Genomic DNA, 27,093 nt, shown 5'->3' on the forward strand with positions numbered 1-27,093 from the left:
ATTTTATAGGATATGGTTCCATCAAAGAAAAGTAAGCTGCACCAACCCACACTATGGTCCAGGTTCTCCTATACATTTCCCATACTGGCCTCTATCCCCCCTTCCCATATTTCTCCCACATCCTGGAGTCACTCCCCTCACCACCAGACTTCCCCATCTCTCATTTCAGCACACGCTGCAGCTATGAAGTGCTTAATCTCCCATCACCACCATCATTTATACTTTTCAGTGAACTGTCTACACTGCCATGGCCTGTGTCTTTAACATCTCAGTTTCCACCAACTAAACCTGTTCATACTATTGTCTCTAAACTCTCACAGTCCCCAGTGCTACCATCTCCTGCTAGACACATTCTAGCATGTATGCCTTCATGTGTACAAGGCCATGTCAGAACTTAAGTACCTAATATAGAGAAAACATCCCAAGATACAGTAAAATCAAAGTAATTAAAAATGTTCCTATTTCTTAAGCCTGTGATTGAAATTAAGCTAGCCACTACAGCCTTCTCCAGAGTGTCGACCAGCCAACCGAGGATATAGAGCAGATACCCAGAAAGGAACAGAGGTGATGGAAACGCAGAAAATGGAGGGGAGGACCTCTGCACCTGCTCGCCGCGGCTGAGCTTTTGTTCGTCACCATTACAGCAACGACTTTTTTGCGATTTGGCTGGCTGTGGCTGTGGCCTGCCAAAGTCCTAAGATGTAAGTTACCCACAAGTTTCTTTGCATATTGGCCTCATTGGTCACTTGCACATTGAGCGGTCAGATCCCGACGTGGCCAACCTATATACATACTGGATGAGGTGGTAGGGGAAGGGGTTCATTTTCCTCTGGGGCCATGGCTTTGCAGCTACACCACTGACCGCACTTGTATGGTAAATACCTTCTCCAATACCTCTTCCCTATTCTCCTTTTTATTGCAGGTTGAGCCTAGAGCTGTGCAGGACAGTAGGGAGTCAGGGGCATAACTAGAAATCACTGGGCCCCCCTGCAAAACTTTGGATGGGACTCCCTGTCCACTCCCCCCTCAAAACAGAAATTGAAAAGGCAGGCCAGGCAAGATATTAAAAAAACATACTTTTATTATAGGTAGCCTGGTATAGTTGCCCCCAGTACAGGCAGTCAGGTAGAGGTGCCCCCAATATAGGTATCCAAATACAGGGGCCCCCAGTATAGGTAGCCTGTTAAAGGTGCCCCAGTATAAGTAGCCAGATATAGATTTCCCCAGTGTAAGCAGCGAGGTATAGATGCTGCCAATATAGGTTGCCAGGTGTAGGTGCCCCCTGTATAGGAAGCAGGTATAGGTGCCCCAGTATAGGTAACCAGATATAGGTGTCCTCAGGATAGGTAGCAGCTATGCTTGTATCAAAAAAGGGCGCCTGGAAAAAAGGGTGCGGGGTGTCGCTGAAATTGTAAGTTTGAATGCAAAACCATATTTTTCGTTTAAGAGTTTATAAACGATAATGTACTGCTAAATAGGTTAAATAAACAGAAATGAAATGGCAAAATTCTGTCTATAACAGCAAACGGATTCTGAAATGAAACGTCAAATAGCGTCTATAACAAAAACGATATCTACACTTGTATTAAGCATAGTAATAGAATGGTAGATTTTACACGTAATTTACTGCAATTATACCTAACTTTAGGGTCACAGATATATCTCCTTATCCCTATCCCTAACACCTAGACCCCCCCTTTGTGTAAATACACATAATGTAATAAATTGTATATATTACATATATTGTACTGTAACTATAGCTAACCTTACTCTCATACAGAGCCCTCCCTGAACCTATCCCTAACCCCTAGACCCCCCTGGTGGTGCCTAAACCTAAGACCCCCCTGGTGGTGCCTAAACCTAATACTCCACTGGTGGAGCCTAAACCTAATACTCCACTGGTGGTGCCTAAACCTAATACTCCCCTGGTGGTGCCTAAACCTAAGACCCCCCTGGTGGTGCCTAAACCTAAGACCCCCCTGGTGGTGCCTAAACCTAAGACCCCCCTAGTGGTGCCTAAACCTAAGACCGCCCCTGGTGGTGGCTAAACCTAACCACCCCCTCCTAACCACCCCCTGGTGGTGCCTAAAACTAACCACCCCCTGGTGGTGCCTAAACCTAATCACCCCCCTGGTGGTGTATATTGCACTGTAACTATACCTAACCCTCCCTGTACCTATCCCTAACCCCTAGACCCCCCTGGTAATGCCTAAACCTAACCATCCCCACCGCACAATCCCTTACAGTTCTGCTCCCCCTGCAGTTGCTGGGGCTGCACCCCACTAGTTACACCCCTACTCTATTCTATTGTTTCTTGTTACTGCAGTATGTGTTTTGACATTTAAAAAAAATCATAGAATATCCCCTGTGCACATTCCTGAACCTTCCTTAAAAATGTTTACTTTAAAAGAGTCTTAAAAATAAACTATGTAGGTAAATAAAGTAATTTTAAATTAAATTAAATTTAGCATCTTCTTCATTTTGGCTCAGTTTGACTGCAATACCAAAAAGACCATTGGCAACAGTTCACACAACCTACTCTACTAAGGGCTTTTTTTCAGATAGTAGTGTGTATTTCTTTTTTGGGAAAGTGGATGGGTTTTGGGCTTCGCAGTGGCATGCATTTTCCATAAAAGGCCTACTGGACACAGGACTACAGTTCCCATGATCCTTCCTGGTGCCTGTTAGATGCTGATACCCCCACTGACAACACTTAGCTGGTGTCAGTTTATAATTCTGTTTGCCAATAACTGACAATGGAAGTAGAATCATATTCTAAACAGGAAGTGTGGCCAAATCATTGGAGATGAGGAAGCTATTACAATATTTTTATTGAATTATACACATATGAGGTACATAAGGACAACATGGTCTGAAATTCTGCTTTAATACAGTGATGAGCAAAAATGCTAATGTTTTTTCCGCATTAATTTTCACGAAAATAATGTTCATTTCAATTTTGGAAAACTCCATAAAAAATTAGTTTGCGGCTTTCACGGATTTCGTGAATTTTTCATGCTTAAAATATCGTTTTTGAGGTAAAAATTATCGTTTTTCTGCATTGCTGTGCTTTTTATGATTTTTTTTTTGCGGTAAAATTTTGAATTTTCCTGTTTTCAGGAAAAACACAAAAATGTGATAATACAAGCTATTTTTCGTGAAAATTTCTCGAAATCGAAAATTGCTTTTTTTACGCAAAAATGACTTTGCCGAAAAAACACAAAGCAACACTTCTTTAATAGTCTTTGAGGTTATGTCTCTCCATCAGGTGATCACGCCTTGTAATGCTATAACAATGTCACATGTGGCTCAGCAGCTGTGTCAGGATACAGAAATGTCACATCATTTAAAGTGGTGCATACATTTGACAGATCGCTAATAAAGATAGTGTAGTGTGAAATATTAATAACACAAATGTAAATATGAATATGGATATATGAGTAACACCTGCTGTAATATTAGGTCTGCCCTGCCATCAGTTTGTGTCTCCTCCCCTTATTAATATTGATATAAAAGAATCTTCTTCTCTGTGAATATAATATTCATTGGGAATCTGCTGTAAAGATCTTATCTCTGGTATGTAAACTACTGTACATTGATTATCCTTTTATCTTTATTTAATACAGATTTGTATCATATGGAAAATTGTTGGTTGACTTAATAGTAATCTGGGCATAAAAATGATGATGGTAGAGCGATGCTTTCTGCTTGATACATATTTATTTTCTGAGCTGTGCCACTGTGTTTTTGTTAATGCTATGATGGGAGAGAAAAGAGATGCTACTAATCCCAGCTTCTATGCAACATTAATGCAGTTTGTATGCAGCTAGATATTGGTGTTGGAGCTTACTGTTCTGTAAACGCAAATAGTCACCCAGTATAACAATTTAGATATACTGAAGAAAAACATGCAGAGATATATCAACTAGAACCATCAGGAAGTGGAGCTTGCTTAGAACAGGCAGAATACAGAGTGAATACAGGAAATAACAATCCCATTCAGATCAACCTTGCATTTTATAACTAGTGACTTGGTTGTTTTATTTTATAAATCTTTTGGTTGCTTTACTATACTGCAGTTTAAAGGACACCCGAGGCGAAAATAAACAAATGAAATAAACGATTGTATCTATCTTCCTTCTCAAAAAATGACTTTTTATGGTATTCCACAGTTGTATTTTATGTTTTAATCTACTTTTTAAGTTTTAACTGTTTTATTGTTTTTGCTCAATGACACATTAATTGAAGTATGCCTGGGCTAAAATCTATGAACTATTGACCCTTTCTATCTCTTTCCTGCTCTCAGAAGACATTTTCTGCTAGGAAAGTGTTTTATAGTTGGAATTTCTTATCAGTGAGAGTCACACTGTAGTCACTTCCTGTCTGAGTCAGGACTGAGTCAGCCACTTCCATACCTGATATTTAACTCTTTCAGGCAGAGAAATAAATAAAGGAACACAGCGTTGTTATTTGTGATACCTATGTCTATCTCATCATGTCACATGTCTCCTCGGGTATTCTTTAAGGTTACTATGTTGGTTAAACCTCCAATAACTGGGCTAGTCACTTGCATTTCCTGTTGATTTTGATTGGTCCAATTACAAACTCTGTACAATTTCCAAGCTAGAATCAACTTTTGTTAATCATCTCTGTCTGTATTAACGCTGGATATTTAATTTGTCAAGAAAATGTTAAATATCACAAACTAATTGGAATATATGCTGGTTTTCCTGACTCATTTTGTAAGGTTACATCTTAAAGTTCACACTATGGAGTGGATTCACAAAGCTTTTCTCATGAATTATCTCACCTTACTTATTTTTTACCTTAAAGAGTAACTGTCAGGCTGCAGAAGCTAATTTAAACCTCTATTCTCCTGTGTTAAACAGTTTAGAAGGAAGCCAGAAAAGCATTAGTGAAGATAAAAATCTCTCTTACCTTTGATGTGTGCTTATCAGAAAAGCTAATTAGACCCAAGAGGACGCAAGCCGCATACTATACTGCAAAGCATTCTGGGGCCCTCCCCTCGGCTGCTAATGAGACGTTACAGCAGCTTGTAATCAGTCCAGCGCGTAGCACTGATAAATCTCCGGGCAGAGTACACTGCAGGAGTCAGCTATTGTTCCTAGCCACATGGCTCATTAATATTCACTGCACACTGTGTTATTCAGTACAAGCTTTTCTGTGATCAGGAAGCAGGCAGGACATGACGACACATTTGACAGAAAAACATGGAGCCTGCCATGAGCTGTCAGGAGCATCTATCTCTGCATATACTATATACAAATTCTGTGAAATCCAAACGTGGACAGTGAAATGCATATGTAATGTAAGTACAGCCAATATTTAGCTACTGATATATGTGTTTATTTTCTCTGAGACCTTATACCTAACAGCTCCTCTTTAAAGGACACCAGAAGTGAGAGGGATATGGAGGCTGCCATATTTATTTCCCTTTAAGCAATACCAATTACCAAGCTATCCTGCTGATCCTCTGCCTCCAATACTTTTAGCTATAGACCCTGAACAAGCATGCAACAAATCAGGTGTTTCTGACATGCTTGTTAATCTGATAAGATTAACTGCATGCTTGTTTCTGTTGTGATTCAGATACTACTGCAGCCAAATAGACCAGTAGGGCTGCCAGGCAACTGGTACTGCTAAAAGGAAATAAATATGACAGCCTCCATATACCTTCAGTTGTCCTTTAACCACTTCAGTGCCAGGGGGGGTTGCCTGATCGGTGCTGCGTGGGCTCTCCAGCCCGCAGCACCGATCAGCTGGCAGCCAGGGCGATCAGACTTCCCCCCTTTTTTCCCCACTAGGGGGATGTCCTGCTGGGGGGGTCTGATCGCCGCCGGCTGCATGCGCTTGCGGGGGGGCTCTTCAAAGCCCCCCTCCGCAGCGCTCCCTGGCCTCCTTCCCCTTCCCTCCCTCTCCCTCCCTCTGTGAGCGGCGCAGGACGGAACTCCGTCCTGCGCCGGATAGGATAGGCTTCAGCCTATCAGGTGCCGGCGGTCCCCGGCCAATCAGAGGCCGGGGATCGCCGATCTCTGCCACGGCGCTGCTGCGCAGCAGCGCCGTTTACATGTAAACACCGGGGAAGATCTTCCCCGTGTGTTTACATCTACCCTGCGAGCTGCGATCGGCGGCTCGCAGGGTGTTCACGGAGACACGCTCCGTGAACTGACATGGAACGGCCGCTCATGCGAGCTGCCGTTTCCATGGCATCCACTTCAGGATTCAGGGGCGTAGTTAAGCGTACGCCGAATCCTGAAGTGGTTAAGTTAGTTAGTTAAGTTCGACAAGGAGAGATCAATCCTGAGTTAACTTGTTTAAAGAGAATCTGTATTGTTAAAATCGCACAAAAGTAAACATACCAGTGCGTTAGAGGACATCTCCTATTACCCTCTGTCACAATTTCGCCGCTCCCCGCTGCATTAAAAGTGGTTAAAAACAGTTTTAAAAAGTTTGTTTATAAACAAACAAAATGGCCACCAAAACAGGAAGTAGGTTGATGTACAGTATGTCCACACATAGAAAATACATCCATACACAAGCAGGCTGTATACAGCCTTCCTTTTTAATCTCAAGAGATCACTTGTGTGTTTATTTCCCCCTGCAGCTATCTTCCACTGAAGTGTCAGGCTGTTTCTTCCTGCAGAGTGCAGACAGCTCTGCCTGTATGTAATTCCTCAGTATGTGAAAGCCCAGCCAGCTCAGAGGAGGATTTATCCAGTTTGTAAGAGAGAAGCTGCCCTAATCTAAATAATACACAGGCAGTGTGCAGAGAGGGGCCTGGAGGGGGGAGATGCATCACAGAACCACAACACTGAAGAACTTGACAGCCTTCCAGACACAGGCTGACAAGTCTGACAAGAGAGAGATAAGTTGATTTATTACAGAGATGGTGATAGTAGAACGTGCTGCAGTAAGCCAGAACACATTAGAATAGCTTTTGGAACTTGTAGGATGATAAAAAAACAGGATGCAATTTTTGTTACGGAGTCTCTTTAAGGAGAGATACATTGTGAATTAATAAGTAAGGTGAGATATTTCAACAGAAAAGCTTTGTACATCAGCCCCTATGGCCCTTATCCAAGTAACTATTTCTTACAATACAATACAATAACATTTCTATAGCGCTTTTCTCCCATAGGACTCAAAGCGCTTCAGACTTAGAGAGCAGCAGCACCAGTCTGGGCGCGCTCATATATATCTTCTGAGTTTTCTCCCAGGAAATAATTTTCCTCTTATCTAAAATAACTTTTTGGTACTTTGGAATTGAAAAAGTCCTAAAAAGTGGGTAAAACTAATATCAAATGTGTATTAGTGTGAATGTACCCCAAAAAGGTCTTGTTTTACTGCTCTGTAGTAAGTATAAAATAACTCATAGAGAACACAAGAGGGCCCAGACATCAATACAATTTCTCAGGTGCCTATGAAAGCTCCATGCAGGGGCATAACTACAGGGGAGCAGCCCAGAGCTGTAAGGGGACTCAACTACTACTTCACTCCCTCTGAGATAAAGTGGTTTGTCCACTTAACGGGTGTGAAGATTATGATTTCCACACTCGCTCTTCACAAGACTTTTGCAGGCTCTGAGGGTGTATGGGATGGGAAAGGAAAAGGGTGTGACTATTTGGGGGCCTTATTAAAGTTTTGCTGGGCGGCCCAATGATTTGTAGTTATGCCCCATATATACATAATAATAATAATAATAATAATAATATGGTAGGACATTAGACAGACTATGGTAGGATAAGACTGCAAGCTCCTCTGAGGACAGTCAGTGACATGCCCATGTACTCTGTAATCTGCTGCAGAAGAAGTCTGTGCTATATAAATATATACGGTAATAATAATGTGGTAGGACATTGGACTAGGACTATGGTAGGAATTAGATTGTGAGCTCCTCTGAGGACAGTCAGTGACATGCCCATGTACTCTGTAAAGTGCTGCAGAAACTGTCAGTGCTCTATAAATACATAATAATAATATGGTAGGTCATTAAACTATGAATATGGTATGATTAGACTGTGAGCTCCTCTGAGGATAGTCAGGGACATGTCTATGTACTTTATAACGTGCTGAAGAAGTAGTCAGTGCTATATAAATACATAATAATAATAATTTGGTAGGACATTAGACTATGTCTATGGTAGGGATTATATTGTCAGCTCCCCATAGGACAGTCAGTGACATTGACTATGTACTCTGTAAAGTGCTGCAGAAGTACTATATAAATACATAGTAATAACATGGTAAGACATTAGACTATGACTATGGTAGGATAAGAGTGTGAGCTCCTCACACTACGCAGCATTACCGCATGTAGCGTGGGGCCCTGTATTTAGCTTGCTTTGGTGTCATTAAGCTTGTGCTGCTTTAGCAGCGCAGCTTAATTAATCAAACCTCATTGTCACATTTTATGTTTTCACATCAAATATCTACTACCAAAGAATAAAACAAAAACAAAACAGATATTTTAATGGACTTGACTGGTTATTTGCAGTGGAGACCAGCAAAATCTTCCCAGTGTGATCATCTGACGTGTGTTTTAAGATAGGGGGATTGTTGCCACAAATAGATATTTAGCAATAGTCTTTTGTATCTTCCCATAAATGCACATTAATTGGATGTGTGTTTGCTTGTCTTTTTCAGATTTGCCATCATGCCTGGATTCTTTGGACTTGGTCAGTAATTTTAGTACATATAGTTTTGAATTCTTTAATTTACACCTGTATGGCTGGCTTATCAAGTTGCACATTATTTAACAGCCCAGCTCTTCTATAAGGCTTAAGCCTTCAACCCACTAGAAAGCGCAAAGGGCTATCGCAATCACTAGCGATTTGTGATGCCATTTTGCAAGCGATTTTGGGAGCGATTTCTCTACTCCTATACTCCGCTCTTCCGGGTCAGCGGGATCGCAGGCAAATCCCATGAGCCGTGCCATGCACGGCTATGGGAATCGCAGACTCCCGAGCGAATTCTGTGGGGGGTTCCGACCTTATTTCTACCGCAAGCGATTCGGCCGGCGCCGCCATTCTCCCCATGGCAGAGTTTCCCCGTGCGATTCATGTGCAGAGAAACTCTGTGGAATCGCTGCAGTTTCCGCGATAGTGGAAATGGGCCCTCATACTCCACTAATAATCCCAAGATCCACCCCCTGCTACTAAGCCTGATTTATCAACAGTTGCTGAGGTTCCTTCTACTAGACCTACAGAGGAAATAATCCAAATCCAGTAATCCTGCTTTATTCTGTGTACCCACATGGAGTAAAGTCAGCCCTATGGGATTATAATACCAATTGAAAATCCATTTCCTATGTCAATCCTTGGAAATCACTACTCCATGCAAGACTCTAACATTGCCTGACCTGTCCGGTTTTAAAGGGGAACTGAAGAGAGAGCTATATGAAGGCTGTCATGTTTATTTCCTTTTAATCAATACCAGTTGCCTGGCAGCCCTGCTGGTCTATTTCTCTGCAGTAGTATCTGAATAAAACCAGAAACAAGCATGCAGCTAGTCTTGTCAGATCTGACTTTAAAGTCTGAACCACTGAAACACCTGATCTGCTAAATGCTTGTTCAGGGGCTATGGTTAATAGTATTAGAGGCAGAGGATCAGCAGCGCTGTCAGGCAACTGGTATTGCTTAAAAGGAAATAAACATGACAGCCTCCATATACCTCTCTCTTCAGTTCCCATTTAAAGCAACTATGCAATCTAATGGCTAGTGTTAAAGGACAACTGAAGTTGTCCTGAAGTATTTTCTTTTAAAGTGTACCAGAGCTCACTAACATAAAACTCGGATCGCTCCCACACCGCCATCCTCCGCTGCCCACAGCTTCGGTACCGGGTTCCGTCACTGCCATTAGTAGGAGCCTGTTTCTGTGCCGATGGACTATACACAGTGCACATTGCCAGAGGGTAGGGTCAGGTGGCAATGCTCAAGAATGCCTAAATCTGATGGCCCCTTGAAAATGTTGCTGTGGGGCCCCATAGTCTCTAGCTATGCCACTGTCAGGAGCTAAGTGATTCCTGTTCAGGGGCAGTTTATCTCAGAAAAATCTAGAAGAACCCCTCCTGTTTATGCTTTCAATACACGCACAATCCCCTACATACAAACAGGCTCTTTTTCGGATGGTTTGTCAGTCAAATGTTTTTGTTAGGAAGTAGACTCATGTTATACATACTGGTATGTGTGGATAAATGATTTACTTTTTCAAATCTCTGGATATGGACCTACAGTATAAAAATGTTTCTTAGGTTGTATTTAATGTGCTTTAAACACCTTATAACAGTTTATTGAATGCTGTAACAAATAATAACAAAACTAGGTAATAGTAAAAACAGTACAGTACATGTTGTACATGAAGACAACTGTATGTTTATGTATGAGACCTGTATTTCATCTTTTGAGTAGTTTACATAGATTATGGGGTTGCTTCCAAAAATGAGACTGTCCCGAAAAATGGACATTTGTGAGCTATGCATATTCCCATTTTGCAGGAAGCTGAATTCCACGTTCGATATGGCAAACAAAGCATTGAGATGTTTTTGTTTGAAGGACAGCACCCTTGCAAACCACACAGAGATGTTTTAGTACTACATTCGAAATGATATGGTTAAATTGACATTCATCTTTCATCAGCATGCAACTGTATAACTAGATGTACTTGAAGGCAAAAACATGTTTAATAACTATTAACTGTTTAGTAAATGTATTCTTTCCTTAAATCTTAGGTGCTGGTTTATCTCTGGGCTTTGGCAATATCTTGAGCCTTGGGTCAGGAGTTAACTCTGGTTATGGTGGCTACGGTGGATATGGTGGTTATGGTGGCCGCAGGGGCTACGGTGGCTACAGTGGCTATGGAGGCTATGGAGGCTATGGTGGCTATGGTGGCTATGGAGGCTATGGAGGCTATGGTGGCTATGGAGGCTATGGTGGCTATGGCGGATACGGTGGCTATGGCGGCTATGGTGGCTATGGCGGCTATGGTGGCTATGGTAGGACGAACCACTGGAATAATGGCTACCGTTACCGACGCTGGCATTGACAGATAAAAGTGAAAGTAAGTTCACATAGTGATTTCAAGCAAAAACACAAAACTAAAAGCACATTTAAGACCTCAACTTTAATGAAAATCATGAAAAATATTTGCAATTTTGGTGAAAGACTTGTTTCCTCATTTACAATGCAAAAGGCAAGAAAAAAACGCCCAAAACAAACAAAAACATAAATTAAGCCACAATGATTGAATAGAAATTACAGGCAAAAATAGCATTCCAATTTCTATGGTTTGTCAGTATATTCACCTGAGCTGTTTTACCAGATTATGTGCAATGTTTTCTAAGAATTGATTAGCCCCATTCAAATTTAACATCACTTAGATAATACTTTTCCTTTAAAAAAGTGTAAAAACCTCTACATACAAATGATGGTGTTCCACAGTGAACAGAAGTGAATGAAGAGATCTGCTTACATTTAGACTTAGGCACAGTAGGAGAATCTAGTCTCTTGAGAAAAGATAGTACTGTAATTTTATTCCCCATCAGTTGCTTGAGGGCCATTCACACGGGGACACTTTCCTGCAGTATTCCAGTGATTTGCTGATCGCCAGTGATCAGCAAAGCATTGTAAGGCGCTGTGCGCACCAAAAACCTCTAGCAGATCCGCAAAACGCTAGAGGTTTTTGAAGCAGATTTCAGAGCCATTCTAGGCATGATTAGAGAGTTTTTCTAAATATGCCTAGTATTTTTGGAACGTTTTTGTGTAGCAGATTTCAAATATTGTTACAATAAAGCTGTTACTGAACAGCTACTGTAACAAAAACGTGTGGAAAACCGCTCTGATCTAGCGTTTTTCAGAGCCGTTTTCCACTTTCCTATACTTTAACATTGAGGCAGAAACGCCTCAGAAATCTAAAAAATGCTGCAGTCCCCGAGTTTGCGTTTGTGGAAAAAACAAACTGGTGTGCACCGACCCATTCACTTTCATTAGCCAAGCAGTATTCCCCCTGCAATCGTTTTAAAAAACGCTCCAGAACCGCTCTGATGTGCTCCAGCCCTAACACATGTATCTCTTTGTGATTATTTTCACTGCAGCACTTGTGATTTGCGAAAATCGTTAATGCACTGCATGCAGCATATTCAGAGCGGGAATTATAAAGCGCAAGAGAAGCAAAATTGCGTAAAATCGCAATACAAAATCGTGATTACAATCGCTAGACAATTTCTAATGTGCATAGGCCCTTTATTTGGGTCATGGGAAGGAGAAAAAGTATAAATCTAACCAAAACCTTTTTTTTCCAGATTTCAATAGGTTGGGTAAGGACTGATCATGATCTAAAAAATAGCTAGTAATCTGATTAGCCACACCAAAGAGGCAAAAAATAGTAATCACACCAACGTTATTGAAAGCTGACCTAGCTTGCTAGCAGCTTTGTTAAATATTCAGTGATTTGCTAGCCCCAAATTCTACTTCTGGGGGTGAAGGTAATTAGCCTGTTAGGAGAATGCTGCAATATTACTGTTTAGTAAGGATTAGAATCAGGTTAATTTTTCCATAAGTCTCTGTTAAAGAATAGGGATGGTTCATGAGATGCAAATAATTTCTGAATTGCAGGATTATGCAAATTATGTATGCCAAAGTTTGTAGCTTGAAAATACTGTAGACCAATCAAATTCCACCAAGGTGGTGTAAGGCTTGGTGGTGTATTCTCCACAGTCAGCATGCAACGCATGAGCTGGCGTGGAGGAGGTACACACACCAGCACAAGGAAACAGGCTATCCCTAGTATAGTGGAGGGGAGGACTGACTCCAATAGGAGATTGTGGCGCACAGAGCCGGTGCAGATCTGACAGCCACAAACAATGCTTTCGTTATAACGTCTCAGCGCAAAGTAGCGCTGAGCGCATAAACCAGAACTGAGGAGATCAGGACAGGTAGACAGAATGAACGCTTGCTAGCTAGCGGCTACTTAGCGACAGCAAGCGTCCAAAACAAGACAGACTGGAATGAGGCAGCCAATGCGATTGCAGCGATGGCGTGCCTCACAAAGACAGGACAGGATAGTCAGGAAATAGCAGGATCAAGATAGATGAACGTAACACAGACAAATATACAATAAGTATGTATTCCTAGCGTATTACAATTACAAGTATCAATGAAACTATTTGTAACGTCTGACTAACATATGTATATATCGGCAATGAACCGATATATGACATAAGCAGGAACGCTGACTAGGACTGGAGTAATACAGGGAACAGGACTCAGAAGGATTCGCTATCTCTTCGCAGAGATGAACGCAATCCACAAACGGTAACAGAACAGGATACAGAAGGATTCGTTATCTCTTCGCAGAGATGAACGCAATCCACAAACGGTAACAGGACAGGATTCAGAAGGATTCGTTATCTCCTCGCAGAGATGAACGCAATCCACGAACAGGACCAGGAGCAGGATACTAGCTCAGCACGGGTGCTCACGATACGCGCAAACTACCAAAACGTGCTGGAAAGCTGACTAACTGCACACAGGATATAAACAGTTCGTGTACGTATACATCAGCGACACTGATGTATCAACGTAACACGAATACAAGGAAAATAATAAACGTGCTGGTATGCATATATATGGGCAATGAACCAATATATGATGCAAAACCAGCAAAGTATCTTTTAGAACAAGAAACACGATCGGGGGCTGAAGCGACAGCAAGACAGGCTAAAACTGAAGCTATGAAAACCCGAGGAGTCCTGCAGGAAACAGATCTTTATATTGAGGTCATCCAATGGGAGCAGACATGCAGATTCCCACACAGGTGAATGGTAATCAGTCACAAGCTGACAGCAGGGAAAGGCAGACAAAGCTATGCAGCTTGCATGGAAAGAGATCAGAACTGCCTGAGCTGCAGCACTACTACTTCCAGCAACACCTGCTGCAGCAGCGATCATTACAGTACCCCCGCCCTTAAAAGCGGATTCCAGACGCTTTTCAAAACTGAAATTCCCAACAAAACAGTCTGACTGATAATTCATGATGACCGGGACAGCCCGGCAAGACCGAATTCCAGAATCAGTCCCCACAAGACTGGACCCATCAGAACCAGAACCTACAGAACCATGCCCATCAGTACTACAAGCCCCAGTGTGACACCCATCAGAACCATGATTTCCAGAAGAAAGCCCTCCGAAACTCCCTGAGCGATACCCACCGCCTTCCAGGAACCGTTCAAAAACGCCGAAGCCTTTGCAATGCCCACCGGGACTGTCTTTACCAACACAAAACCCACTGTTGAACCAGTCCAAGGCACCAGGACAAGTTTTCTCAGAGACCTCCCAGAACACCTTGAAGCTCCAAAGAGATCCCCATAGGTCAGAACGCCCCTTAGGCTCACATGGAGATCTATCAAGAACCCCTATGGAACCTAGGGCAATTCCCGAGTCAGGGCCACAAGGACAAACATCAAGATCAGGGCTTTCAGGGACCAGAACCATCTCTGGGCATGCAGGCAGACTGGCAACATCAGAACATGTTCCCACTAAGGAAGCATCAGAGCACGCTAACCAGAGCCGGGACAAGGTCCTCCAGCACCCAAGGCTGAGACACCAAAGTGCGCCCCCCATCCCTCCCACCCCAGCCATCACACACTGATTGCTATTAGACTAAGAGGCGCCACAGGGCCCACAACCTCCCCAACACCTTAATATCTAGTTATCTGGCTTGCAGTCACTGCCATGTATCCCCTTTTCTTATTTCTTTCTGCTTCAAACACAATTAGGAATGACAGCTGAATGAATTCTGCGCCCCCACCTACACTGCGCCCTGAGGCTGGAGCCTCTCCAGCCTATGCCTCGGCCCGGCCCTGACGCTAACACCTTAGACACACTTGGGCATTCTGGCACACAAAGAACATCTGGGCACACTGGCACAAGAGAAACCTCTGGGCATGTCAAGGAACTGTGAGCCTCAGGGTCAGCCAAGACAGGACCAAAACCAGGACTGGCCAAAAAAAAATCATCATGACTAGACTTCGCAACTACTGGACTTTTACACGAGAATGCAGGATCAGACTTAGATGTCGCTGATTCCAGCAAAGTCAGTAACAAATCAGATTCAGGGGCACTAACAAGACAAGACAAATCTTCTGATGTATGCACTGAACCAGATAGGGACTCCACAACTACCTCTGGACTGGACAGAGACTCATCTAATACACTGGATTGGAGCTCATGAGGCGCTGCAGAACAAGTCAGTATTGCAGCAGCCCCCACTGGACTAGGCAAAACTGAGGAATTCCCTGGACAGGAAGGGGACTCTGGAACCTCTGCCACAGCGGCCAGAGAACCAGAATCTTTCAGGATACAGGGCTGGGTTTCAGGAACACTCATCAGACCGGACTGAAATTCTGAGATTTCTATTATTTTGACCAGAGAATCAGAATTATCCATGTTACAGGGCAAGACTTCTGAAACATTCAGAGGACAGGGCTGGAGTTCCTCGGCTGTTACAACACTGGAGAGGGACTCAACAACATTGGTTAAATCAGACTGTGTACAGGGCAAGGTATCTAACACACTTGCTGACGAGGACAATATTTCAATGGCTTCTGCTTTGCTGGGCAGAAATTCATCAAGTTTTATTAGAGCAGACTGTAATTCCAAAACAGCTGCTAGACAAGTGAATATTACTGCAACACCAACTGAGGTAAGCAGTGCCTCAGACTCCTCTGCTAGAGGGTTTGAAGTATCCAAAGTACTGGGTGAAGCATAAGACTCTGCGACCACAGCTTCACTGGACAGGATCACTGAACAGTCCATATTGCAGGGCAAAACCATGGAAGCACCTGCTGGACAGCATAATGATTCTGTGACCTGAGTTTCATTGGAGAGATCTACTGCACAATTCATGGTACAGGGCAAATTTACTGGAATATTTTCTGAACAAGGTAATAATTCTGCGATTTCAGGTTCACATAGCAGATGCTCTGAGCTATTCATGAAACTAGAGCGAGGTGTAGAAACAGGAAGATCAAGACACAATGTTTGCGCATCTGAATCACCATTCATTTGTAAAATTGGAAAATTCAGATGTTGGGGTTCTGCGGTTTCTAGACAGGATTGCTGGGACTCGGAAACTGATGTAGTGCATCTATTGGCATCTGCTGGATCAGACAGGAGTTGAACTTTATTAACACAGGTAATTTCTGCAGAAGTGTTTGCAGAGGCAGGCAAGATTTTTCTGGTGTCTGTTTCACTGAACAAAGAGTCATGAGTACTGGCTAGGCTGGACTCGGAAGTCAGCAGGACCTCTGGATTCTCTGCTGAGAAATTTGCGCAGGGCAAGGTTAAGAATGTATCAGTGGCTTCTGTTTTACTGGTAAGTAACACTGAGTTATCCATGGTACAGGGTGGAATTGCAGGAACTTCAATTTCACACAAAAAGAGCTCCGAATTACCTGCTGAATCAGCCAAAGGTGCTGAAGCAGGCGGGTCAGAACGCCAAATTTGCGAATTCGGAGTCACATAAAAATCATCCAAAATCAGTTCCCACACATCAATCAATGGAGCCACAAAGTCATACCCACACACACCAGTTTTTATTAGGTTATAGGCAGACTTAATGCATGCATTCAATACTAATTCACTTTTTGCACTGTAAAATTGACAAAATGAACTTGAATCATTCTTCCATTCATTGACCAGAGCTTCCATCTCTCCTTTCTCAAATGGAGGATTCCAAGCATACTTAACAGGCAGATCATGGTTTGCAGATATGATTGTAGCAGGGACATATATTGGGTTAATTAGCAGGTGATTGGCAGATTCCTTATTCTTAAGAATCTCCAATACCTGTAGCAAGTGCTGAACTGTAGTGTATGCAAACTTTCCTTGCTTCACAAATAAGTTGATTTGTTCAATACTCTGTAATATCTCCTCATAATCATACTCAGATAATTCTTTTAAACAAAAATCTTTATTTTCCCTAGCCAGGGAGGAAAGTTCATTAGTAGTTTCATAAGTCCATTTAACTCCCCTGAAAGACAATTGCATTTCATTATCTGTTAATGGCAGAATCTCATTATAGGTCTCAGTCGCTAAGGATAACGACTCTGCAGATCGGACACGTTTCTTAGAATGTTTGCGTTTTGCCTTAGACCCTGCTGTTTTTGGTGATTTATTCAAGGCTGCAGGAAAATTATCAGTAACACTTTCTGCTTGCTGAACATTTTTGCAAGCAATTGAAGGAGAAGCTGATTGGCCTGCTGCCAGGAGTTCATTAAGAGGAAAAGGCAATGGATCTATGCGCAACCAGTTATGGATCACAAACGCTAGAAATTCCAGCGGTCTCTCTTTCAAATCGGAATGATTGAGAACATCAAATGCCCACTGGAATAATTCCTCTTTAAACAAAATATAACTTAGTTGGAGTGCCCAGGTTGAAACAGGAGTCGCTTGGAGATCGGGATTGGCCAGGAACCTGGCACATTCAGAGAAAAACTCATTTTCTGTTTCGGAGTTAAGTTCTTCAAATTTCTTAAAGGAACAGGAACCATAATTAACAGTGTCATACTTTCTGGGAATCCCCCCCACAATGGGGATTGGTAATGGGGTTTTCATAATGTAAGGCTTGGTGGTGTATTCTCCACAGTCAGCATGCAACGCATGAGCTGGCGTGGAGGAGGTACACACACCAGCACAAGGAAACAGGCTATCCCTAGTATAGTGGAGGGGAGGACTGACTCCAATAGGAGATTGTGGCGCACAGAGCCGGTGCAGATCTGACAGCCACAAACAATGCTTTCGTTATAACGTCTCAGCGCAAAGTAGCGCTGAGCGCATAAACCAGAACTGAGGAGATCAGGACAGGTAGACAGAATGAACGCTTGCTAGCTAGCGGCTACTTAGCGACAGCAAGCGTCCAAAACAAGACAGACTGGAATGAGGCAGCCAATGCGATTGCAGCGATGGCGTGCCTCACAAAGACAGGACAGGATAGTCAGGAAATAGCAGGATCAAGATAGATGAACGTAACACAGACAAATATACAATAAGTATGTATTCCTAGCGTATTACAATTACAGCTATCAATGAAACTATTTGTAACGTCTGACTAACATATGTATATATCGGCAATGAACCGATATATGACATAAGCAGGAAGGCTGACTAGGACTGGAGTAATACAGGGAACAGGACTCAGAAGGATTCGCTATCTCTTCGCAGAGATGAACGCAATCCACAAACGGTAACAGAACAGGATACAGAAGGATTCGTTATCTCTTCGCAGAGATGAACGCAATCCACAAACGGTAACAGGACAGGATTCAGAAGGATTCGTTATCTCCTCGCAGAGATGAACGCAATCCACGAACAGGACCAGGAGCAGGATACTAGCTCAGCACGGGTGCTCACGATACGCGCAAACTACCAAAACGTGCTGGAAAGCTGACTAACTGCACACAGGATATAAACAGTTCGTGTACGTATACATCAGCGACACTGATGTATCAACGTAACACGAATACAAGGAAAATAATAAACGTGCTGGTATGCATATATATGGGCAATGAACCAATATATGATGCAAAACCAGCAAAGTATCTTTTAGAACAAGAAACACGATCGGGGGCTGAAGCGACAGCAAGACAGGCTAAAACTGAAGCTATGAAAACCCGAGGAGTCCTGCAGGAAACAGATCTTTATACTGAGGTCATCCAATGGGAGCAGACATGCAGATTCCCACACAGGTGAATGGTAATCAGTCACAAGCTGACAGCAGGGAAAGGCAGACAAAGCTATGCAGCTTGCATGGAAAGAGATCAGAACTGCCTGAGCTGCAGCACTACTACTTCCAGCAACACCTGCTGCAGCAGCGATCATTACAGGTGGGATGTGATTGCTCCAGTTTAAAGCTGCATACATTTTCATGCAAAATTTGCATAATTCTGCATCAACTCTGGATTACTGGCAGCACAACAGCAGAGCTGAGCGCCCTCCGTCTTTGGATTAATTAGTTAAAGTGTAACTGTCGGGCATAAAATCAAAAATCAATTATTTAGTTTTATCTGGGAACCATTAGTAAGGATGCTAACCAGGCAATCCAAAGGTTAAAATCACTGTTACTTTTCTTGTTGATAAATGATCAATCCCCAGTTTACCTGACTCTTATTTAGTACACACAAAATTTGGTACACAAAAAGGAAGTTGCAGGGCATGCTGGGTTGTCCTTTTTTGCTTCTCTAACTTCCCCTCAGACTTAACTAATGCAGCCTGATTGGCTGATGCCTCTTTCCCTCCTGTTTTCCCCTCCCACACCTCTGTTCCTCTCTGGTTGGCCAATATTTCTCATGCTGAGACAATGCACTTTCTATAGTGGAGGACGGGCAATGCATACACAATCTGGCAGAGGAGAGTAGGGGAGAAAATTACATCAGGATTGGCTTCAAAATAGCAACACAAAATGGGACATGCTGAGAAGGATTTTCTCTTTTTTTTTACTGTAGAGAAAGCACTACAATCAAAACATGGACAGTGCATTACATATGTTATGTAAGTAGAGCAAGTATTTATCTACTTATATATGTGGTTTTTTTCTGAGATAGTATGTCTGACAGCTCCTCTTTAAAGGACTACTGTAATGAAAAATGCTTACATTTAAAATACATAGATACACAGATAAAATATACATTTCTCCCGCCATAAATTACTTTATCCTATGTTGGTGTCACTTGCAATGGGTAGTAAAAAGCTGATAGATCTGATTTTGGACCTTTATTCTTTACAAAAGCACTGCCTGGTGAAGATGTATATAAAAATGTCAGCCAGCATTCCTACTCACTTGCACACTATTTTGACAGTTGGACTGAGCAACTGCAGTTCAACAAATACTTTTATAAATAAAGAAATCATTCAGAATCCCCCATTTAGGCCCGGTTCACATCTGCGTTTTTTTTTTGCGGAACGTAACCGGAACATTTACTACAAACGGAACAGATGTGAAAGGATCCAATGTTAACCAATTGGACTGTTCACATGCGTCCGTTGGTACAGATACGTTCCATACATTCCGGTCCTTGGATCAAAAATTTGCTGCAGGCCTAATTTTCCGGACCGTTCTGCCCAGTGGAACGGAACCGGCCAAAAAATGCTGCAGCATTGGGGCAATGGAAAACGGAATGTTTCTTCACACTAGTGAAGAAACGGACCGTTCCACGGGGGATGGGGGGATGTGGGGACATGCACCTGAGCGGAGGGAGGGTGAGGGAGGGTGCAGCAGCCGGGTGGGTGAGGGAGGGTAAAATACATACCTAATGCTCTTTTGCAGCCGGCGGTAGAGGCTTCAGTATTCTTCCACGTCATGTGACTACATGATGCCTCATGTGACTAGTCACATGACGCGCTGTGTAGTCACAGCAAAAAAAGAAGAGGAAGCCTCTACCGCCAGCTGCAAAAGAGCATTAGGTATGTATTCGCCGGCAAACTGAGTAATAACTGATCCGATCGATCGTTGATCAGATCCGTTTTTACTTTCCATTTGGCAGCGGAGACTAACAAACTCAGATGTGAACTGGGCCTAAGGGATGGAAGAGTCGAAAACCTGTAATATTTGACAGATCCCACTGCCTTCTGTAAGTGACAGCAACATAGCAAAAAAAGTCATTTATAGTTCATTTTACTGGTAAATTTCACACTCGGGCTCATTCAGCCTGCGTTTCGCACTTTGCTGATCGCTGATGATCAGCAAAGTGATGCAGCACAGGTAATCCCATGGGATTACTCACACTGCGGAAATTGTGGCGCGTTTCCGATTTCCAAGGATCGCAAAACTGATGTACGTAGCATTTTCCCGGTGATTGTGTTACGATTCTCATTTACTGGAATGAAAATCACAAAAATGCAATTGGTGAAAAATCGCAGAACACAGCAATGCACAATTGCAAACGCAAGGCGTCTGCCATCGTGATTTGTGGTTCCGAGTGTGAACTTGATATGTAAGTATTTTACATTTACAATTGTTTATGATAGTTGTCCTTTAAATCTCTGGCCAAAAACTAGGCTTTTTAGAAAATGAGACACAATCTTCCATAGTCAAACTCCAGTCTTTTTTAAGTCCAAATGTTTAAATGAAAGGACAATGCAGCAATTGTAGTAAAGTTTGTGACCCATGGATAGGAAGTTACATGTTTTTTTTTTTTAGAAAAAATGTGTTTGTAGAATCCACTAATCTGTTTTTCTTGTTTCCATTTCAGTGTGAAGATGAGATTACGAGGCACACTGGTCATTTGATGTTTCAACCATCACTTGTTTCTACTAATACTGATGTTAAAATGAAGTGAGGTTTTAATTGTTCTGTGTGACAGCAGCAATAAAATGTACAATTACACAAATAACCATAGGTGTGATGTCTAATGGAAATGTGTGAATAGTTCATTTTTTACATGCACAAACATATCAGCTCATTCCATATACAGAATGCACTGGGTCAAAGTTATAAGTTTGTACCATATATACATAAGTACAAGCCCACCTGCGAATAGGCCAATCCCCCAACTTTTATCCCCTCCAAAAATACCCCGGAAAAAATGATTGACTCAAGTATAAGCCAAGGGCAGCAAATGCAACAGCATTAGCCTGTAGCAATTTATTAAACTTAGTTTTTTTTCTTTTTAAGACATTATTATCCAGACTTTCCATGGCATATATGAATGGTTGTAAGTTCTGACAAAATAAAAAAAAACATAACTGTTCAGGTGCAACATTCTTTGCCATTTTATAAAGAAGCTGCTATATTTCAGTATATTTGGATGAACTTGCTATTATGTCTGAAGTTTTGTTCCTGTTTCCATCCGTGCCATGTTAATGTTTCAACCCTATAGATTATCAAATGGATCTACATGATTTATTGATTTTAGGCAGATTATATCATTATGTTTGACTCTTTGTGAGAATTGTTGTTTTATTTTATAAAAAGGGGGGAGGAATCATTTGAGGAAGACCCCAACAACTTATACCTATTTCCTTCGCCCCTCCTGTCCCCCCCACCCAGGGATGACCATTAAGGACCAGGGGATTTTCCTGATGTGGGTTCTCCAGCCCGCAGCACCAATCAGAATTTAGCCAGGGCGATCAGACTCCCCCCCCCCTTTTTTTCCCCACTAGAGGGATGTCCTGCTGGGGGGGTCTGATCTCCGCCGGCTTGCTGCACTTTTCGGGGGGGGACTCTTCAAAGCCCCCCTCCGCAACGTTTTCTGCGCTCCCTCTCCCTCCCTACCTCTCCCTCCATGGGCTGTGCAGGACGGATATCTGTCCTGCGCATTGTAGGATAGGCTTCAGCCTATCATATGCCGGTGATCCCCGGCCAATCAGAGGCTGGGGATCGCCAATCTGCCTTACGGCGCTGCTGCGCAGCAGCGCCGTATGACGTAAACAGCAGGGATTTCTTCCCCGCGTGTTTACATTACGTGTGCGAGCCGCGATCGGCGGCTCGCACACTGTTCACGGAGACACCCTCCATGAACTGGCATGGAAAGGCCGCTCGAATGCTATACCACTAACAACCTGCCGACGCCTATCGGCGTTAGGCGGTCGTTAAGTGGTTAAACCCCTCACCACAATGTGAATAATAATCTTCGCATTAATGGCCGCTGTAGCCCCGTCCCTGCTGCTATCACCATGTGCAGAATTGTAGAGTGATGGTACAATGGTATCTGTTATCCCCCCACACCCACACTTTTAGATCGAAATGTGTGCTCCTGCCAGACTTGTGATGTGGTCTCTTTGTCCCTTCCAAGTTTCCTGGTCAGGATATAGAGATGTGTGCATCTTTCACTTGCCAGTCTGTGCTGCAAGTATTCCCCTGTAGCATCAGTCACATGTTAATTGTTATGGCACCCTGTAAAAGCGCCTCTTATCACATGCACCACATGGATCATAGTGATGAGCCTGTGACTGGCCTGCGGAATCCCAAGGCAGCATGGACCAGCAAGTGACACACATCGCTCTCCTTATCCAGATGGGACAACCTGGAAGGGACACAGAGACCACATCACAGGTCTGGCAGTGGCACACATTTCGGTCTGGTGGTACGGAGAGGGGGGGGGGGGGGGATAACACAGATACCCATTGTATCATCACTCTAAAACTCTGCACTTGGCGATGGTGGCGGGGCAGGGCTTATGCGCCCTTAGCGTTGAGCTTATTATTCAAATTTCAGTTGCGGGTGCACATGGGAGGAACATTTGAGTGCAGGCCAAGATCCCCACTTTTAGGCCACTTTTTTAGCTTCAAAAATCGGCGTATGCTGCATTCAGGTATATACGATAAATCATGTCCAGTGTGCCGTATTGTTCTAGGTAGCCAGAGAATAGTGGTAGGAATACAGGGGGTGATATTGCTAATTTCCCTTTACAAAACACTACTAGCCTTGTTACCGTACTGATGCTTTGTTTTGCTGTTAATTAATCAGTGAAGCAGAACAAATATGGAAATGATGGGCAAGGAAACCCCAAACTAGCAAGACAGCCAGCCAGTTGCTGGTAACCTTCATATAACTATCACTTTAGGAGATCTTTGTGAAACTGCTGATGCTTTGCTGATAAATGAAAAAAGCTCAGTGAGATGATTCAGTCAACAGGTTACAGGGAAGGTCTCGATGTTAATATGAATTTATTCAGTAATATCGCATATCATTAATAATAGACTTGTGATCTTTCTTTTAATGTAAGACTTGATTTCATTCTCATTTTTGCCAGTAACAATTTAAAGTGAACCGAGCATCATTTTTAACACCCAGGGCAGCTCTATAGCAAATTAAAAATGCATTCTAAAAATGTGGTTTATTATAAAAAAAACAACTTTCATTTTACCTCATTTTTTTTTACATCTAAGGGTTAAAATAGCCACTTTGTCCGTCCATAAAGGACCTGCTGAGCAGGAGATGGTGGAAGGCAGATAAGAAATCACCTCATTAGACTTAATTGACCACAAACAAACCACTATTGTACTTCAAACAGAAAACATCAGTTACAGTTGAAGAGTTTCACATCTAGCCTGGATAATTCTAGTTGTAAAATAGCAGGGGTTGAGCTTCTGAACAATGGCAGCAGTTGCAGCTATTTGAAGCCAGGAGCTGCTTAGTTCCCTTTAACATCTGACAGCACAATCAGCAGAAGTCTCACATTACTGCTCTGACTGTACTGTACCTACCAACTGACCAGTTAACCAAACAAAAGAAAAAAAAGGTGTTAATGTTGTCACTGTTAATCTTTACTGAGTCCAGTGTAAATAGCAAACAAGTGAAATAAAAACAAACTGGGAAGAAGGCAGCAGCACCAGACCCATATACTGTTTTATGGTAATATTGATGATGAATATAAATCATTTATTAGGGATTGAACTGTTATAAGTCCTATAAAAGGTGTCTGGTACAATAATCCTCTATATGGCAAAAAGCCATCTAAGGACAAAAAAAAATGTAATCAACATTTGCTGGTTATTTACAGTCTATGCCCATACACTCCTAAAATAAAATAGATCATACAGTAAATTAAGGTGCTAATTATTATTATTATTTATTATTATTTAGTATTTATATAGCGCCGACATATTACGCAGCGCTGTACAGTGTGTGTATATATATATCTTGTAACTATCTGTCCCTCAAAGGAGCTCACAATCTAATCCCTACCATTGCCATATGTCTATATTATGTAGTGTAAGTGCTACAGCCTGCAGTCTAGGGCCAATTTTTTTTTTTTTTTTAGGGGGAGCCAATTAACTTATCCGTATGTTAATAATAAATGATCACCTAATAATAGCACTAAAGTGAAAATAATGTAATAAAAAAAGTGCTTCATTTTTACAATAATTATGTATAAATGATTTAGTCAGTGTTTGCCATTTTTAAAATATTTAAAATCCCTGATTTATATTCTGTCATTTATCACATGGTGACATTTTTACTGCTGGCAAGTGATGTAGCTGCTGCTTGCTGTTTTGGCAGTTGGAAACAGCTGTAAACAGCTATTTCCCACAATGCAACAGGGTTCACAGACAGAAAACTGCCAAGAGTACGTACTCAGAATTTCTTTGTGGGAGGGGTTTCACAACAATATCAACCATACAGTGCCCCCTGATGGTCTGTTTGTGAAAAGGAATAGATTTCTCATGTAAAAGGGGGTATAAGCTACTGATTGAGATAAAGTTAAATTCTTGGTCGGAGTTTCTCTTTAACAGATACATGAGCAATCTCCCAGTCATATAAGGTATCTAGGATGAATAGTACTAGTAATCAATATAAAGTGCTCAAAGGATACATGAAGCCTTTAAGTGGATCCGAGATGAACTTTTACTCATTGCATAATTGTGTTCCTTCCCTATTGTTTATAGGGCATTCCTCAAGCCAAATACTTTTTTGTTTTTGTTTTAGTACTCCATTGCCCTATAAACTAAACAAGCCCCGCCCACAGTTTTTCAGAGAGCCTTGGCAGTAGCAAGGGCTCATGGGAGCTCAGTCTGGGCAGGAGGAGGGGGAGGTATTACTAGCCAGAGATTTCAGAAGCAGAGGGGAGGAGGGAGGAGGAAGGGGGATTAGGTTTTTTCACAACATGGTAATCTTTACAAACAACATGGTTGCTGTCATTGTATCACAGGAAGAAATAACCATATTCTATTGAAGCTGTTTGCAGCTAGATTTGCTGTGTAAACTATCTAAACTTTACATAAGATATATAGACAAGTTACTTGTTGTTGTTAGTTTTTCATCTCGGATCCACTTTAAAATAAAAAAAGACCCTTCAGCTTTACATACCTAGGGCTTCCTCCAACCCCTAAAAGGCTCTGTGTCCCTCACCACAGCTCCGATGTCACTCATTCTTCTCCTGTTTCCTCCATAGTGGCAGCTGACCTGGCAGGGTCGGTGGCCTTTGCTCATGTGTGGGCCCTCGAGGTCACGCTCCCATGTTCAGGAATGTTGCAAAACTTAGTGACATCGAAGCTGGAGGAAACCACAGGTAAGTAAAGCTGAAGGGTTTTTTTTAGGTTTCATGTGTCGTTTAAGAAAAATAGCAGCAACCTTCAAATTATTTTTCACTCCATATATGGCACCAATATCTTTGGGCTTTAGGACACTATCACCAGATGTGCCATGAGGTTTCTTTGTCTGCACCACCTATAAAACAGGTAAAGGATTTAGTATGATTAATAGTGTGGACTCTATCTGGAGTTAAGAAAGGTGTAGCAGTTTTATAACTGTCTCCAGCATGGACTAATGCATACTGCTTTTAGTCAGCGGTGTAACTAGAGGGGAGCAGCCCCTGCGAATGCGTTGCAGGGGGGCCCAGAGCTGTACAGAGGACTATACTTCAGATCTGGTGTTTTGTGGCTACACTTGTTATGGGGGTAAAGATCATGATGGCCACACTTGTTTTATGACCCTTGTGATGTGGCTGTGAAGAGTAGAGATGTCGCGAACTGTTCGCCGGTGAACGGTTCCAGGCGAACTTCGGGGGTTCGCGTTCGCCTACCAAACGCGAACTTTCCTGGAGGGAGGAGGGTCTCATCTGCCAGGGAATTCCAGTATTTCAAAAACCAGCTTATATACCATGATAGGGATTTGAACACAGGCCTCAGTGTATGGTAGGCAACTAACATATCCATTGTACCACCAACACTACTAGCTTAAAGTAGCCTAGCATGTACCATTTATGCTTAATGCAAGAGAAAAATTAGACAAGACAAATAACATTTATATCACACTTTTCTCCTGGCAGACTCAAAGCACCAGAGCTGCAGCCACTAGGGCACACTCTATAGGCAGTAGCACAGATATGTAGCCAGACATGGCCTTGTATTTTGTGTTCAACGGTTGTCAAGAGAAAAGTTAGACAAGATAGCAGTGTTAGGAAGACTTGCCTAAGGTCTCCTACTGAATAGGTGCTGGCTTACTGAACAGACAGAGACAAGATTTGAACTCTGGTCTCCTGTCTTAGAGGCAGAGCCATTCACCATTACACCATGCAGCCACTGCCATGCAGAAAATTTTCTAGCATTGTAGGAACTGTTAGGGGGATCATAACTGGTGA

General features: G+C 42.4%; 1 protein-coding gene across 3 annotated transcripts; it reads left to right on the forward strand.

Moving 5' to 3' along the window:
* Positions 1–2,750: 2,750 nt before the first annotated feature.
* On the forward strand, positions 2,751–21,403 carry LOC137525764 (keratin-associated protein 19-2-like). 3 transcript variants are annotated; one of them, XR_011022996.1, is made up of 5 exons: positions 2,751–2,852; positions 8,665–8,696; positions 10,748–11,076; positions 19,516–19,561; positions 21,262–21,403. XR_011022996.1 is itself a non-coding variant. In XM_068246961.1 (4 exons), exons 1-3 carry the CDS (start codon positions 2,848–2,850, stop codon positions 11,059–11,061), a joined length of 351 nt encoding a protein of 116 aa, XP_068103062.1. In that variant the 5' UTR covers positions 2,751–2,847; the 3' UTR covers positions 11,062–11,076; positions 21,262–21,403. The 3 variants fall into 3 exon arrangements, 1 of the variants encoding a protein (XP_068103062.1); XR_011022997.1 differs by lacking the exon at positions 2,751–2,852 and adding an exon at positions 3,535–3,576; XM_068246961.1 differs by lacking the exon at positions 19,516–19,561.
* Positions 21,404–27,093: the final 5,690 nt, after the last annotated feature.

Source organism: Hyperolius riggenbachi, chromosome 7 (genome assembly GCF_040937935.1).
Source record: "Hyperolius riggenbachi isolate aHypRig1 chromosome 7, aHypRig1.pri, whole genome shotgun sequence".
Classification (NCBI taxonomy): domain Eukaryota; kingdom Metazoa; phylum Chordata; class Amphibia; order Anura; family Hyperoliidae; genus Hyperolius; species Hyperolius riggenbachi.

Excerpts from the sequence above, each read along its gene's own strand:
- LOC137525764 (XM_068246961.1), top strand. Across the intron at positions 8,697-10,747 it reads GCCTGGATTCTTTGGACTTG|GTGCTGGTTTATCTCTGGGC; the intron begins GTCAGTAATTTT and ends CTTAAATCTTAG.